Raw genomic sequence first — 17689 nt, 5'->3', positions numbered from 1 at the left:
CCATGCCTCTGCTCGTCGCCTCAGCCATCGCCGATCGCCGCCTCTGCCATCGCCGATCGCCGCGCCCCCCGCCTCCGCCTCCAGCCCATTTTTTAGGCCCCCTCCAGTCCCCCTCCTCCCCCTCCCCCTCCCTCTCCCCCTCCTCCGTCTTCGTCTCCCCCTCCCCCTCCCCCTCCTCCGTCTTCGTCTCCTTCTTCTGCTGAAAAAAAAAAAAAAAAAAAATTAAAACCACGAAACGACGTCGTTTCGTGGTTTAGGGGCATTCGGGGCGGAGGAATTCAGGCCCTGTAGCATTGTTGTTTTTTTCCAGCAATTAGGAATGGGAGTCATGTCATGTTCGTGTTATTCTAGGTTTGGATCACAATTACTTCAATACTAACTCAATTAATGTATTATTTTGTGTTACTCATTTATTATTTTGTGTTATTATATCGTATCATTTTCGATCTGCGTCTAATTCGTGTCACATTAACATGTTATTGTCAAATATTCCACCATAAACTAAAAATTATATGAATTTTTTTTAAAAAAAATTCCACGAGTCAATTTAATAAAACTAATCTTTATTGAATGAAGTTATTCAATATTTGATTTCAACTCAATTTGATCATTCTAATTTACAAAAACTACATCTTATTATTATATTATTTTACTAGATTAAATCAAATAGTAGACAAAAAAATATATTATCTTCCATAAAAACAAACAAAAACTTATATTAACCTTAAAATTGTATTTTACACATAAATGTCATAATTCCCCCATAATAGAAATAATAGTATTCTTTATCATGTTACAGATCAAATACAACTCATTTAAATAAAATTAAAAAATAAAATAAAATTATGGAATGAATAAGACTCACATATATATAATAAGTAAAAAATAATCCCAAACTAATATACAATAAATAAGACTTCAAATAAAATCTATTTATGCGCAAGTATTTTGAAGGAAAAGCTTATCACATTAGATGTCTATGTTATATCTGAACAGGCTCACTCTATCTATGCATATGTTTACTTTTTTAATACAGTATAATCTAATTTTCACCATTTGTAAGATTTCAAAAGAAAGTCAGCCAAATATTAAAAACTAAACTTAAAATTTTAATAAGTTTCAAAATAAATTCAAATTTAGTTTATTTATATTACAAGCCAATCTCATAACTCAAACAATAAGGCCATTGTTAATATTTAACAATAACCCTATTGGTTACTGTATAAAACAATAATTAATATTTTCAAATTATTACTAGCTATGAGGGTGTGCACCTTAACACATTAATATGGAGCAATGGGGTGAGGATGCTAACAGACCAAATCCGACACTATAACATATATCAGCCATGTAAAATAAAACACATAATACTCCAAAATTAATGAATAATTACTCAAAACGAAAAAATACTAAAAAAAGTAGCACAATGAAACCAAAGATACTAAGAAATTGTTCATCCTTTTCAGACCACAAACAAAAATAGCCATAGCCAAATCTAGCATCACATCATAATAAGCTCAAAACCAAAACATCTTAGTTCTGACAGGCCCAAAACAACCAAGCCTGATACCACACCTAGACAAACAAAACTGATTGTTCCAAATCACTTGCTATTCAACTTCCTAAACAATAGCATTTGCAGCACTAGCAATTCTCGGCCAAAGATCAGCACACTCCTTTCCTATTGGACCTGTTATTGCAGAACCTACAAACACCAATGCAAAAAAACCAAATGAGAATCACTGACACAAAATATGAAGGCTCGGTTTCATGGAAACAAGATAATTTCAATATTAATCATGTCCTGACGTAAAAGGATCATGATCATGATTCATGATCATTGATGTTATTCAAACAACCTACAGTGAAAAAAATATGATAGGTCAAACGAGATAGTTCCTTAATAACCCCTGGTCCAAAGTCAGATGATCAGAAGTGAATGGTTCCCTTGATCAATGATAACTTTAAAGTGGTTCCCCAACCAAAATCACAAAACCCAAGTAACAAACCAATCAAGTTAATGGAGATTCCATACCAACATCAAGCAAAAAAAGCATGGAATGAATATTTGAAATTACTAAGATAACAATGAAGGTAATTGTACAAAAGTCCTGAGTGCACCAAAAATATGTCATTAACTCAGCAAGGAATTAAGAACATCTCAGCCAGAGGCATATTCCACCATATAGGCAAAAGGAACTGTTCAAATATTCAAAATTGCAACCTGAAAGCTATCACAAATCAAATCTAGGTAAACACACAACTTCATTTCCAGTTTAACACAGGCCACAACATAACTTCTGCCAATTTCATGTGCCAACATAACTTCAACAAAGTGGTCCAATTTGGTTTTCACTTGGAATTTATGAGGGCCGCATGTACCACATCTATCAAATACATCATCACATGTAAGTAGTACCTTTCATTTCTCCTTTGGGATTCACAATGACACCAGCGTTATCTGCACATACAAAAACATAAGTATGGCATTTCCAAAAGAAGAACTGAATAAGATAATAGTTTGCATTTAGAGTTCCCAAAAGAAGCAAGTAAATAAGCAATAAGTTGATAGCAACACCTCATTCCAATTATAAAAAATGACAGTGGTTGGTTTTATTATTTTCCAACAGCAACAAAAAGGAATATAATACTAGTCTATGATAGATCATATAAAGATTAAATTTATGTCATATTACTTGACATGCCCCCACTTTGGAAATTATAAAAACTGAAAGACAAAAGAAAAAAATTAAAGCCACATACTGCCAAGATTCCAGGAGGAATATCGAAAAATCTAACACAATTGCAAAATCAATTTCAAGCCATTATACAAAAAAAGAAAACATCATTCAGTTACTTATTACACAATTGATCCATAACCCAAAAAACTAGACAGCATCAGATTGAAAGAGCATAACTTTATTGGTAATTTGGTACCCAAAAAAATACAATCAAGCTACCTAAGAATTAACTAAAATGTGGATTCAAATGCACAACATGCAAACACTAAAAATAATCTCTCCCCTTAATTTGGAAATCTCGCTGTATGAGAAATAAACATTAGGCATGTAGAAAGACTAATAATAAAATAATTACCAACTTTCTTAAGGCAGCTTAGCTGATTCTAAAATAAACACCAAATTTAACTGTGATTTGAATAGGGGGATTATAATAGTTAGCAATTTCACCTGCAAAAACATTAAGTAAAATTTACCAGGTGACAGGTAACACAATGCAACAGAAGAACATTATGCTGTTTAAAACTGGCAATACATTCTTTATATATGCTTCCCGATATGACTGACCAACTTTTAGAATGGTCATTCGCCTTTCAAAAAAGCAACCTCAAAGAAGGGTAAGAAAAATCAAAGTACAAATCTCGAGCTACAAAATTTAACCTCTCATAAAGCTAAAAACACATTATCAAGGATTCATCAAAACTTAACCCGAAAACAAGCAAGCAAGATTCATAGGATGCTTGAGTAGCAAAAAATAGGGGGAGAGGCCACATGAGCAAAACAAACATATACAATATATTTACTTCAATGAAACTCGAGACTATATAGAATGACATTAAGTAGTCTGTCGATGTATTGACTTATGAGTTACAATATTAATTAACTTAACAAAATTCTATATTATGGATGAAACATTTAATTTGGTGCAAATAATTAATCAGAATCAAATCGCAAAAAAAATATAAATAAATAAATAAATAAAAATAAATTATATCAACTTGAAATAAGATTGAGTTTGAAAAAAGTCATACACCTCTACTTAGATTAGCAAGTGCTACCAATGCATTACCACACCTTCTGAGCAGGATCTCAAAATTGAATCCTAATTCATAAATGAGAATAGTTATATTTTTTGTGTGGGCAGAGATGAGTACTGTAGGGACAAGCTTGTCTTCAACTACCCAATTCCAAGCAGAACTATATATATAATTTCACAATTACAAGCATAACCGCATGAATAAAGCTGTTTAAGAATACTTGCTATAAAGTTCAAATGAAAAAAAAAAAAAAATATATATATATATATATATATATATATCAAACTTCAAGATTGAGGGGAAATTGTGGTCGCGGTATCAATTGTTTTCTTAGAGTGATCAAAGTAACAACAAATAAATCAAAAGCCATACATATTCCCATTTTCAAACACAAATCATATAAAATAGTCTAAACCCAAGTGCCATCAATGGAAACAAGGACGAAAAAATCACCTTCGAAGTACATGAAGACACCGTCCTTTCGGCGCCAGGGCTTGCGCTGGCGGACGATGACGGCGGGCATGACCTTCTTCCTGAGATCTGGCTTCCCCTTCTTCACGGTGGCCATCACCATGTCTCCAACGCAGGCCGAAGGCAACCGATTCAGCCTCCCCTTGATACACTTCACTGATATGATGTACAGATTCTTCGCCCCAGTGTTGTCTGCACAGTTCACCGTCGCCGCCACCGGAAGACCCAACGACATCCTGAATTTGTTCCCCGCCGAACCACCGCGACCTGAAAATCCACACAAAAAACGAAACAACACAAATTCAAACGATCAATCTGTTTGGTTACTGAGAAAATGTGAGAATCGAAAGTCCGACGTACCTCGCTTCGACATCTTGTGCTCTCTCTCTCTCTCTCCCTCCCCTCTCTCCCCAGAGCAAGAAGGCGTAGTAGCTGAGATGCAACGCTAGGGTTTTAATTTATATGGCTTGCACCTTTTCTGATCTGGGGTTTTTAAATTGAGGGGGTTAGTTTGTGATTGACTAGCCTATTATATGGGCTTCTCAAAGCCCAAACCAGTGTCGTAGTAGTGAACAGTGAAGATCAAACATTAAGCCCATCTGCGTTTATAGGCCGCCAATCGTAACTAAAAAAAAGTGTAGATTTGGATATTTGACCCATGACAATAGATATTTTTAATTTGTTTAAATTTTAAATTATACTTCAATTAAATAAATAAATAAATTAATTAAAATATGCTTGAAACCAAAAAAATAAAAATTAGTCTGGTCCATTTGTTTAAAAATATTAGTTTCAGTTCTTGCATTATTTAATTGAATTATAATAAAAGTTTAAATATATGTTTTTTATGACTTAAAATCAAACATTTGTTAAATGCCCAAATTTGTTTTCTTAATAACTCACATTGAAATGATTATAAAAAGGGTTAAATTTATTTAGGGTAAATTACACTGACACCCTTTGAGATTTATATTTATTACAGTTCCTCTTTTACCTTTTGGAAATTACATCTCCCTCCTGAAGTTTAAAGTTTCATTACAGATTCCTCCTCAGCAGTTTATTTTTTTTAAATACCAACTTTGCCCTTACTAGGTAAATTACATTGACACCCCTCACATTTTAAAAATTACAATCACCTCCCTAAGGTTTGAAGTAGCATTACCAATTGCCCCCCTCGATTAGTATTAGTTGAAAAAAAAAATTAATTGGAAAAAAATTATTCGAAAAAAAATAAATTGAAAAAAAATTTTCGTTAGTAAAATTTTTAAATTTCTATTTAAAAACCAACATAAACTCATTTTTTGAATTTACGTTTTTTCTTCAAATTTACAAATTGAGACAATCGTTTATAAACCAAAAAAATTATCAAACAATTTTTATGACAGTTTTTAAAATTTTTGTAAATATAAATTGAAAACTAAAAACAAAATGGTTACCAAATAGGTTTTAGATAGTAAAAATGTCATAAAATTAACAAATAATTAAATAAATTACCAACGTAAGAAATAACTTATCAAAAGATTCTTAGGTTATGTATGGTTTGATTTTAAAAAAAAAATTAAAAATTAATCTGGTTAAGAAATAAAAAATAAAAAATAATTATCATTTTTATATAATTTTTATCTTTCGAGTGGTTAGAAATAATTTTTTACAAATTAAATTGAAACAGCAATGCGTATATATATAACATGAACAAAATTTAAAATAATAATTATTTTTTATCCTTAAATGATAATTATTTTTTATTTTTTATTTCTTAACCAAATTAATTTTTAATTTTAAAAAAAAATCTAAAAATCAAACCATTTATAGCTTAAGAATCTTTTGATAAGTCATTTCTTACGTTAGTAACTTATTTAATTATTTGTTAATTTTACGATATTTTTACCATCTGAAGCCTATTTGGTAACCATTTCATTTTCAGTTTTCAATTTATATTTACAAAAATTTAAAAAACTGTCATAAAAACTAATTTGATAATTTTTTTGATTTATAAATAGTTGTCTCTGTTTGTAAATTTGAGAAAAAAACATAAATTCAAAAAATGAGTTTATGTTAGTTTTTAAACAAAAATTTAAAAATTTTACTAATAAATTTTTTTTCCAATTAATTTTTTTTTTCAACTAATACTAACTGAGGGGGCAATTAGTAATGCTACTTTAAACCTTAGGGAGAGGATTGTAATTTCTAAAATGTGAGGAGTGCCAATGTAATTTACCTAATGAGGGCAAAATTGGTATTTAAAAAAATTAAATTGTTAAGGGGGGAAATTTGTAATGAAACTTTAAACCTCAAGGGGAGAGATGTAATTTCCAAAAGGTGAAGGATGAACGGTAATAATTATAAATCTCAGGGAGTGTTAGTGTAATTTACCCATTTATTTTAACACTCTTTAAAATAAAATTAATAAATAACAGCCCATGTATATTGTAAGGGGAATAGAGTGTGTGCCTTATAAAAATTTTAAATTAGTGATAAAATTTATAAATATTAATAACTAAAATTTTAAAAAAATTATGAACTTATAATTATTTTGTGAAACTGCCACATGTTGTTTGGGCGTCCTAAATAAGTACACTTTTTATCTTTTTGGACTAAAAAATTGAGTAAGAAAATATAGATGTTTGGGTTAACTTTTTGACTTTCTATGGAAAAATGTGTAATAAAAAATTATAAAAATTGGTTTGTAAGAGAAAATTAGGATTGGGAGTTGTGCAGCCGTAATTGTTGACTTTTGGTGAATAATGTTAACTTTTTAACTTTTTGAGTAACTTTTTGACTTTTTGATTTTTTATGGACTTGCCAAACTTTAATTGTAATTTCTACTACATTGGATTAAGACCTTATTTGGGAAGTGAATGAAAACTCATTACAAGTTTTTACATTATTCTTTTTACTTTTTTACTTTTTTTTTTTTATAAAAATCAAAAAAGTAACTAAAATAGTAAACTATCAAACGAGCCCTAAATAAATAAACTTTGTTTGGGGAGTGGCTAAAAAGTCATTATAAGTTTTCACATTATTCTCTTTGCTTTTTTACATATGTTTTTATAAAAATAAAAAAATAATAATTAAAATAGTTCATTATCAAACTAGCCCTAAAGAAATAAATTTTGAATTTATAAATTTTTTTTTAAGATTAGGTTTGGATTTCATTTTATTTAGCAAAGCCGAGGCCTTAAAGTGCAAAAACAAAAGTACCCTTCCATCACTTTTGAGATCAATGGTATGACTGTGTAAATCGATAACCAGAGACGATGTCCTACAACTGCACTTTGCTGCTGACCTCAGCCCTACCCATCCCAACAAAGACGACGACGACGAAGCTCACCACCACCAAAACCAACTCCAAAACACGCCACGTCAGCCTTAGAATGTCACTGAACCAACAATAACCCCCGAACCCTAACCTCCACACAACCCTCACCAGACTTCTATGGGGTCAGTCTCTTCCACCCCAACTCCTCATTTCCATTGTCCGTTCCACCTGGTCCGCCGCATGGCACCTCGTGATGTCCCAACTTGCCCCCTCCAACCCGATCGACCGTTACACCCGATCCACCTCCCAATTTCGCTCCACACAATTTTCCCACAAAAAACCAGGCATTCTTTATCTCTACGTGGGCCTACCCTGCCCCTAGGCCCACCGGACTTTGATCGTTCGGACCCTCAAAGGCCTCGAAGATGCCGTGTCGGTCTCGGTCACCTCGCCGGAACTGGGCGGGTCATGGGAGTTCCAGCATAGGGATATCCCAGATGGGGATAGGGTTGTCCCCGGTTTGGAGAATGCGAATGGGCGTAAAACCCTAAGGCAAGTTTATAGGCTTCGGAGAGGGGGATATAATAGTCGGTCCACTGTTTCGATGCTTTTGGATGTGGAAAGGAAGGAGGTTGTGTGCAATAAGAGTTATGACATAATTGAATTGTTTAATTTGGGTTTGAATCGGTTGGCGAAGAATCCTGATTTGGATCTTTCACCGCCATCGTTGAAGAAAAAGATTAAGGATTGGAATCAGATCATATACTCTAATGTTAACAATGGTGTCTATAGGTATATTGCATATGATTCAACGTTGGACTTCAAAGAATTATTGAAACTGCTTGTGCAAATATATATTGGATTTATGATTGTATGATACCAAAGGATTGTTGAAATTTTGTGTACAAATCATATTGAATTGTGGTTGTATGGTGGTTGCATTGTGCAAGTGTAGATTTGCTCAGAGTCAACAAGCGTATGATTCAATAGTGAATGAGTTGTTTAGTACATTGGACATGGTAGATGATCACTTGGGTAGTTTTAGGTATTTATGTGGTGATGTGTTGACCCTAGCAAATATATGTTTGTTTACAACTTTGATTAGGTTTGATCTTGTGTATAATGTTTTGTTCAAATGCACAAAGAGGAAGCTAATTGAATATCCAAACCTTCATACGTATATGCGCGATATCCATCAGGTACTAACTCATGTTGTAACTGTTATATTCTTAAGTAGGCTAATGGTGTAGAATATCTGATATTTAGGGTTATTATGCTAGCTTGCAATCTACAACTTACCCATTTCAATGTTCTTGAGAATCATTGAGGAGTAGAAACAGCAAATCTAATTAAGATCGAAAGGCTGATTGGAAGAGGCTTTTTATTTTCTCTTTTCTTGATAAATAAAGGGTTTTATTAGATTTGTCATATTTGACTATCTGGGGGAGAGAACAAGTTGGTGATGATGTACATGAATTTTGGTGATTTCAACAATCATCCTTTCATCATCTATGCCAGATCGGTCTACTGTTCACTGTTTTATTTGACATGGAGACCATGTTTTTTTGTGAATGAACTCCTTGCAAAGTGCTAATATACACATAATTGAGCATATGAGTTATTCCATTTATCGAGCAACAGGATAAAACCTTCTTTAATTGCTTCATCTACATATTAATATCGAAGTTTAGAACCAGCCTAACAGAGGGAGGGACGGGGAGAAAGAGAATATCACATTGCTTTCATTGATACTCTATGATTGTTTTATCTCAACCTTCTAGTATGTGTGTAATATTAATCCTTCAACAGGATTATCTAACTGAATAAGATCTCGTACTTTCTTAGTTCAAACAAAAAGCAAGCAGAAAATGTAGTAGTTAATGATTCATAGTTGTTGATAATCCATAGTAGTAAAACTGGCATATGTTTATATGCCCATGCATGAGCATCCATTTAGGAAAATAAGCTCTTTGGCAATGCAGCTGTTAGATATTATAATCTTCAAATGTCTCACATATGTTGAAATTTCATTACTTCTAACCCTGTAACATTCGTTTCCTGAACAGATTCCAAAGGTTGCAGCAACTTGCAATTTCGGAGCAATTATGGATGGTTACTACAACATTCTTTTTCCACTGAATCCAAGCAGCATTCGACCTGCCATGCCTTCCGATTGTGAGCATGAATTCCTCTTTTAACCTCACAACAAGGCATCTTTGTCATCGGTAGATAAAAATGTACAGGCACTTATTTCATAAAGTCACCTTCAGTACGTAATTCAGATTTATTACTCACCTTAAGCTTGCTTTTAGTATGTAATTCGGATGTATAACTCACCTTATTGCACATTGTGAATTTGTTGTTGTAAACAAATAGCCTTTTGATAGAGTCGAATAGAGAATAAAGATTCACGTAGCCGACCTCATTTCATGGGATACTACAGGAAATTATATTTTTCCCAACCAATTTTGGCGAATAAATTTTATTTAATCGCAAAAAATTTTCATTTGGTGACTAAATAAAAATTTGGTCGGCAAAGGTTTGGAGTTTTGCCAACCAATATTTTTTAGTTGCCAAAATATAATTTTTTTGTGACAAAAATAGAAATTTGATCGGCAAAAGTTGAAGAGGGAAGACAAAAAAAAAAGTGGGAATGAAAAACTTTTTAGCAACTAAAATATTTTGGTTGTAGATAATAAAACTACGCGTTTTTGTGATATTGAACTAAATTTTGGCAAATACCGACTAAAGTTTGGTCGGCGTTAATTTAGGTTTTAGGCTACTAAATATTTTTAGTCGGGGAATATTACTTTTTGCCGACTAAAATTTAATTTGGTCAGCATTAGTTCATGTTTTGGCTATTGAATGATTTTAATCATCATATATTAACATTTTCTGACTAAGCAGTTTAGTCGGTAAAAACGGTGTCATAAATAGTGACTAAAACTTCTTTTAGTTGGCAAATTGCATATAAAAATCTAGTGGGAAAATTTTAAGTTGCCGCCCAAATTTTGCCATTATTCTTTTTTTGTTTTTTTTGTATATCAGTCTCCTAGTCCTTCACAAGCAAACAGGCTCTCTCTCTCTCTCTTGCTCTCTTTCTTTCACACAGGGAATGAATCACCACCGCCGCTCATCTCACCGTTGCACATGACTACCACCTCTCATCTTCCACTGTCGCACATTATTACACTGCCACTGCCGCTCACCATTGTCTCGCCTCCCATCGACATTCAGGTTTTTCTTTCTCTGTGTCCCCTCTTTCTCTCTCTTCCCATTTCACTCTAACTCTAGAGTTTTTTTTTTTTTTGATGTTATAGGATTTTGATTTCTGTGAAATAAGTAAATGGGTTTTGATTTGTGTTCTAGATTTATGGTCTTTTGAACTGATTATTGGTGTGGTAGATTAGATTTAGTGATTTGGCCGTAATTTGTAATTGATTATTTTCGCCAATCGCTCTTTCCTCTTTACCATGCACGCACGAGGTATTTCCTCATTCTGTCTCTCTCTCTCTCTCTCTCTCATCCCTAATTTGTGAACCCTAGCATTTTTTTTCTTGCAATGTTGCTGCTACTCTTGGCCGCCACGGTTTCCACCATCAACCGCTAGCTTTACCCTCTCAAGTAACTCAGTCACTCTCATGCCCTCTTTCTTACTCCCCGATTTGTGATTTTCAATATTTTTTTTCTCCTTTGAAGAGCTTAATACGTTAATAAAAAATAGTTAGATTCTTTGATAGTAGAACTTTGTTCTCCCAATATTTTAGGTATTTTCTGTGATTGGTGGTTCATTCATTCAGTTTTTAGCTTGTTCGAGGCTTATGGTTCAACATTCTGTCTTTTACTATATTAGTTTGAGGTTGTCAAATTGAATTTCTATTGCACATTGTTTGGGTGATTGCCATGAAGTACGAAAAAGGAAACTCTCTAATCTCTATTATTTTTAAACAACTGGCATACTATCTCTGCCATCATTTATCACTTGGTTGCTCCTCGCTTTGTGCAGTATCTGGATGAGAACAAATCGTTGATTCTTAAGATTGTCGAGAGCCAACATTCGGGGAAACTAAGCATGTGTACAGAGTAAGAGTGATCTGTTCCCCTCCCTTTCCCTCTCTCTCTCTCTCTCTCTCTCTCTCTCTCTTTCTCTCTACCTTGGATTCTAATCTTTTGCAATTTAATATACAATAGCTTTCCATTCTTAAGCAGTTTTGTTTTATAATTTCTCTGCAATTCAATTTAAGTTAATATACTGCTAACCATGGGTGTTAGATTACTGCGTCTCTTACATGTCTAACAATGTTTTGACTTTGTCAGTAATTGGGTGGTCAAGTATTTTAGATATAGTGATTTCATTTTTATGAAAGTGCACAAGAATGGGTAGATTTTTCATTTTTTCTGAAGATTTAGAAGGAAAAAAATGAGGGCAGGAGGTGGTGTGCTAGTTAGCAATGGAAAAGTCAAGAAGAATTTGGCTTTCAAAAATCCTATGGATTTTCTTGTGGATAGAGAAAATATAGTCCATCAATTTTCAGTTATGTTTCCTAGGATTTATTTCAGTGGCCTTAACCCTTTCCTAAAAGTGATTTGGTCCTTGCATACTCTCTCTTCATTTCCCATGTTCAGGTAAATTTGGTCCATTTGATGTTGATCTAATAAGTTAAAAACCCAATAGCGTTCATTCAGTTGGCATGATTGTTAATGTTTTTAATATTAATATTATTTGTTATTCCTTAGAATAGTGTTAACGGTTAAGTTTTCCTTCGTATATCCACTACAAGAAATTACACTTTTGCCGACCAAGCTAACAGTTTTCAACAAGTTCATTTTGAAATACAAATAGACATGGATCAAGTATACATCACAAGCAGCAACTGCAAATAGATCCCAAAAAATAAAACAGAATATGTACTCTTCATTCAATCATAAATATGAAATTTAACACATTTGCAAAATAAGGGACCCACAGTAGAACTGTAATTCCCTTATTCCAAACCTTAACAATACTATTCATCCTACATCAATTAGGTAAGAAAAGTTTTTCAATTATATATGTGAGTTTACATCCCTTTCTAATATTGTGTTTTAAAGTTGAGACTCGTATGAAAATTTGACTGTTTTAGGTATTCAAATTTGCGTTATCTTTCCTTATTCATTTTGGTATTTACAGATTCTACAAACTTTAAGGTTTCTTTGTTAGAATATTTAACCTCATGTGGTCTGAGCCCTGGACAAGTCGCTACATGACAATGCTTCCGATGTACCCCAAACTTGGAAAGATGCTAATACTTGGTGTTGCATTCAATTGCCTGGACCCAGTGTTGACTATCATTACTATTCTTAGTGTCTGAGTTCCATTCTTAACACCAATGGACAAGAAGGATGTAAGTCAAGCTTCCCATCTTTGTATGATTAGATGACGGTCACGTACTTTTTCTTGGATAGGCTCAGGTTCAATGATTCATTCTCTTATTTAGATGTTCTTCATAGCTTGCAATTATAGCTACACTACTGTACATTTCAACTCTTTGGTTTAGTTGAATGGATTCACCATAGATGCTTGTTTGGCTTATTTAGTTACTTTTTCTTGGATAGGCTCAGGTATTGTTTTGGGCATAATTTAGCTTTGTTTGTGCATAATTTGATGGTTTGCTTCAAGAAAAGTTTCTTTATAATGGGGCTTTTGGAGTAAAACTATGATTTATGATGTCAAGATTTATAACGTGCATATGAATTGTCTGATAAGCCTTCTATTTATTTAATTTGCAGTCTGATTGCCTGAATTTAGACTACCAAAATTGCAATTTATGATGCAAGGCAAATAATCCTTGAACTCTGTGTTTCATGCTTTTTGTTCATATGCTTTTGGACCATAAAATTTTCATCATTTAAATTTTGATTTATTATTTAATAGATTGGCTTACAAGGAAGCTCATCCAATGAATTCTGGGTGTATGTGGCTTTTGTTTTTTGTTTCTGCTCTTTGTATTCTTCAGAGCCTGGAAACTGAACTTTTGAAATTAGTTTTCATTTTCTTCTGCTTAGGAAGCTCTCTGTTTAGCTTATGTTGTGATTCTTAATTTTTTTAGCTAACTGCATACTATACTGAGAAGATCACATTAGAGACCGACAATTCCATTGTTGATTTCTAGAAAAGAATCATATTTGTTAACCTTTCAGCATTTTGAATATTTTATAAATAACTAAATTAAAAAGTCATCTTGTGGCTTCTCACTCACAGTGCGTGTTCACATTCAACTAGTAGTGTCTTCACATCGAATCAAGCTACTCGTCATTAGTGAGTATTCTGTGTTGTGTCACTCAACCTTGAGAACTATTCTTATTTGATCTTTGTTTATTGTTGCCTCATAACTCTTGCAAACGCATTCATCAAATTGTTTTTTTATGCTACTGTTATCATCCTCAAGATAGTTACCTCTCATCCCTATGAACATCATTGTTCAAGTAATTTTCATTTCTTTGCACATTCTTCCTCTGACGCACAAAAGATGTACTTGAGGCTGAACCGTGGTGTAAGCCTCTTGAGATTGTTAACTTTTGATGCCTGATCTGCTTGATTCATCTCCTGGAATCATTTTGTACTATGCAAGCAAGTGTGCATCTGTTTTGTTAATTTAGTAAATGAAAGATAAATAGGGATTTAACTATAGTTTTCATAACTTGATGGAATGATTAGGCAAGATTTCTGTGTATAATTTTTGTTACTTCATGTAATCTATGCGAGTGCTGACATATATGCATTGGCAGCACAATGAAAAGTCTTCATCAGCTGGTTTAATTGGCAATGACAACACTGCATCTGTGCTGAAATCACACATTCCTTACAGGTGAGATGATTTTGATTAGTTTATTATTTAATGGATCCTGGCTGCCATCTGTGCTCTCATGAACACATAAACACACTACACGTTAGCTCTGTTCTTTTTCAGATACTCTTTGGTTGATGTAGGGTCAACAATTGATATACGAACAAGTTTAGGAATACAAAAATTGATATACGAATAAGTTTTGGTGTGAGTGCAATGCTTGCCAATTCAATGGGTCAACGGGATACATTTGTTGGGACTTACAACTACATGTCGGTAAGTGGAGTTATTGTCCTTGTATTTGCAGCAGAATTTAGCTGGTCTAGTCATTTAGGTGATTGTCTGTCACGCCCTCAAACTCGCCCCTAATAGTTTGGGCATGACTCGATCAAAAACGAACAGTTAACCTGATGTACATAACATACGGGGCCTTATCGGAAGCACTAAATATGAAAATAAAGATACATAAAAACTCCATTGAGCTACTTCTATATGCTAAGATCTTATAACATGCATCATGATAGATAGATAACGTTCCAACTATATCTCGAAGTATCGGTTATATACATACACATATACAGTCCCAGCCCTAAAATTGGGCATATACAAAAACATGAGGTTCTATACATTCAACCTTAATTGGGTAATCAAAATAAGCCAACATCTTAACAGACTTTACAAAAATAAATGGCTTCATGCAGTGCCTGGACCCACGAAGGTTGACAAAAGGAAACGGGTGTCATGGCTAGGACTGACCACCTGGTTGGTTACCTACAGAAACAGACATAACGCAGAGTGAGCCAAGCTCAGTGAATAGTAATACATAAATAAAACGATGCTTGACTTGAAATATAATACATCAAAGCATAAAAAGGTGCACACATAGTTAGTCTGAATCTGTATTAATTTCATGACGGCCTTGGCCCATGCTTGAAACATGGTGGCTTGCAACATAATAGCTTGAAACATGATGGCTATAAGTCCTTAAACGTAGTGGCACAAAGCCCTTAAACATGGTGGCGTTAAGCCCTTGAACATGGTGGCGCGAGGCCCTTGAGTAAGTTGGTATTAAGCCCTTGAATCATGTGGCATTAAGCCCTTGAACATGCTTGTATAAACTCAAGAGGTGTCTCACACGGACTCTAGAGGTGACTCACATCGTATCACTTAGTTCTGTGTAGCACTTTGTTTCATATCATAATAACAGAACGGCTTGATTTCGTAGCCTTCCAGAATGAACATATTTCATTTTTCCCATTTCTTTCTTTACATACTTTGAAACATTAGCATAGTTACATATCATGCTTGAACACAGTACTCATGATAATCATTAGCTACATGTGAAGCATATAATGGTACTACTACTCACAGTGTTGTGATGACGTGCTTGTTCCTCCCGTAGTGTGGCCTGCACACATTCAAACTTACATTTTAGTTCATCTTCCATATCAAATTACTCTCTCTTTCGCTTTACTTCGAAGGAATTTATAAATATCGAAAAGGCATCAAATATACATTCCGACAGCATTAGAGGGTCCTACACGCAAAACGGAGCAACCCATATCTTTCCACATGTGCCGCACGTGCCTTTTAGGCAGAATCAAAACCCCTAAATTGTTCTTCTCCCGCATGTGCGGCCACAATCCCCGCACGTGCGGCGATTGGCTCCTGCACGTGCAGCGATGAATCCCGCACATGCGGCGATTCTGCAATTCCAATTCGAATTTCTGCAACATTTCAACTCTTGGTGCATATTTAAGGGGTCTAACTTGGGGCTTTTCATGGCTAATTCATGGTTCGAAAAGCATGTAATTCAAGGTACAACATACAACATACCATAATCTAACTTGAATTAAACCCATGAACACAACTCAATTGGCTTGGACAAAAATTGAAGCTCATCAACATAATTTTATTCTTGAGGCTCTTAACTTCACACACCCATACATAGATATACAAAAACATGACATAAACATGAATACCAATTTGATATGTAAAGAAACAAGATGATGCTCCCATTAGATAACTTGAATTGGATCCAAAATGCACAAATGATTGGGGTATTATACCAAATCTTCAACACACACACATCCAAGACTTTATACAACATCAAAAGCTTCCTATTTCAATTGAGGAAGAGGATTGGACTAGGGAAATTAGACTTACCTTAGCTTCAATCTCTCTCAATTCCTCCTTGCTCCTATCCTTTCTTCCCTTTTCTCCCAAGGGAATTTTATGAGAAAGTTGCTAAGTCTTGAACTCAAAGAGGGTCTTATAAGCATACATATATATAGATTGAATAAGGACAAAAATCAATCGTTTAAACATCCAAAATTGAAATTTCCCAAACATGCTTAATATTACCTAAAAATTATGCTGATTACATATATAAAATCAATTTCAAATAATTAAGCCCCTAAGGCTTCCAATTCCTGCTTCTAACTTATAGACGTAACAAATACTTTCTTTGTCAAACAGATAGGCATCCTTAAACATGAAATTCCTCTACTTAACCATAATTTCTCAAAGGATTTCACAATAAGCATTCAAAAACACAAAATATGGTCTGAAAACATATCAGAAAATATGTACGAGGGTCGGGTTATTACATTGTCATTCTTCTCTTGTTTTGTAGTTTGAGAATATTTTGGTTTTCTCCAAACTTTTTATGCAAACTAGTATGCATTGCGTAATTTGAAGAATCCCACTAGTGATAATGTTTTTCCTATCTTTTGTCAGCCCGAAAGAATTAGTGGAAGAACTTATGACTATAAGAGTGATATTTGGAGTTTGGACATGGTAATTCTACAATATGCTATAGGACGTTTTCCTTACATACAATTCGAGGAACAGCTTTTATGAACTTTTGGAGGCCATTGTGGGAAGCCCACCACCTTCTGCTCCACCTGACCAGTTCTCCCCTGAGTTCTGTTCATTTGTATCTGCCTGGTGATGGCTACAATGTTCTCATCTTGCGTTCGTATTATTTTACTACATTGTGAATATACTATGTTACCAATTATCATCTTCTAGCAATTGCAGTTGGGCATTGTCTTTGTTATTTTTTCATCAGTTATGGCAACTAGTTGTCTGTTAATGTGTTCCTCATCTCATTGTAATTCTTCTTAAACAAAGTTATTTTCCACTCACTCTCTTGTCATATATTTTCATATGAAACTTTCTCAGATTTGCCAAGTGGCAGCTATTTAAAGAAGCCAAATAAAAAATATTCTTCCACCAAAACCACCTGTCTGACAAACTCTGCTGTTGGATTTATATATAATAGAAATAGATTTTTATCTTTTAAAGAATTTCTCAAGCAAAATGGGTGCATAAAAGATTAATGAACTAGATTCT

General features: G+C 33.8%; 1 protein-coding gene, 1 long non-coding RNA gene and 2 pseudogenes across 4 annotated transcripts; 2 read left to right on the top strand and 2 right to left on the bottom strand.

The window, feature by feature from the left end:
* Nucleotides 1-1439: 1439 nt before the first annotated feature.
* On the bottom strand, nucleotides 1440-4870 carry LOC145816719 (large ribosomal subunit protein uL14). 3 transcript variants are annotated; one of them, XM_082912622.1, is made up of 4 exons: nucleotides 4607-4870; nucleotides 4229-4513; nucleotides 2420-2461; nucleotides 1440-1705 (listed from the first exon to the last, which is right to left on the bottom strand). In XM_082912622.1, exons 1-4 carry the CDS (start codon nucleotides 4617-4619, stop codon nucleotides 1623-1625), a joined length of 423 nt encoding a protein of 140 aa, XP_082768748.1. In that variant the 5' UTR covers nucleotides 4620-4870; the 3' UTR covers nucleotides 1440-1622. The 3 variants fall into 3 exon arrangements, with proteins under 3 accessions (XP_082768748.1, XP_082768749.1, XP_082768750.1); XM_082912623.1 differs by lacking the exon at nucleotides 2420-2461 and having other exon boundaries at nucleotides 4607-4763; XM_082912624.1 differs by lacking the exon at nucleotides 1440-1705 and having other exon boundaries at nucleotides 2426-3840; nucleotides 4607-4763.
* On the bottom strand, nucleotides 3207-3344 carry LOC145817108 (small nucleolar RNA snoR137; annotated as a pseudogene).
* A 2633-nt stretch (nucleotides 4871-7503) lies between the features above and the next one.
* LOC145816736 (uncharacterized) lies at nucleotides 7504-9763 on the top strand (annotated as a pseudogene).
* Nucleotides 9764-12233: 2470 nt separating this feature from the next.
* Nucleotides 12234-17199, top strand: LOC145816720 (uncharacterized). Its single transcript, XR_014358805.1, has 3 exons — nucleotides 12234-12889; nucleotides 14274-14353; nucleotides 17072-17199. It is a non-coding gene; the product is annotated as an uncharacterized LOC145816720 (long non-coding RNA).
* The last annotated feature ends 490 nt before the right edge of the window (nucleotides 17200-17689 follow it).

This window comes from Camellia sinensis, unplaced genomic scaffold (genome assembly GCF_055761805.1).
Source record: "Camellia sinensis isolate YWXY unplaced genomic scaffold, ASM5576180v1 Unanchor4, whole genome shotgun sequence".
Taxonomy (NCBI): domain Eukaryota; kingdom Viridiplantae; phylum Streptophyta; class Magnoliopsida; order Ericales; family Theaceae; genus Camellia; species Camellia sinensis.
Note: the sequence above shows the minus strand (reverse complement) of the source record. Positions and strands in the feature narration are given on the sequence as shown.

Coding starts and splice junctions, on each gene's coding strand:
- LOC145816719 (XM_082912622.1), bottom strand. Junction 2,462..4,228: donor TGTCTTCATGTACTTCGAAG/GTGATTTTTTCG, acceptor TTGTATGTGCAG/ATAACGCTGGTGTCATTGTG. Junction 1,706..2,419: donor TCCCAAAGGAGAAATGAAAG/GTACTACTTACA, acceptor TGGTGTTTGTAG/GTTCTGCAATAACAGGTCCA.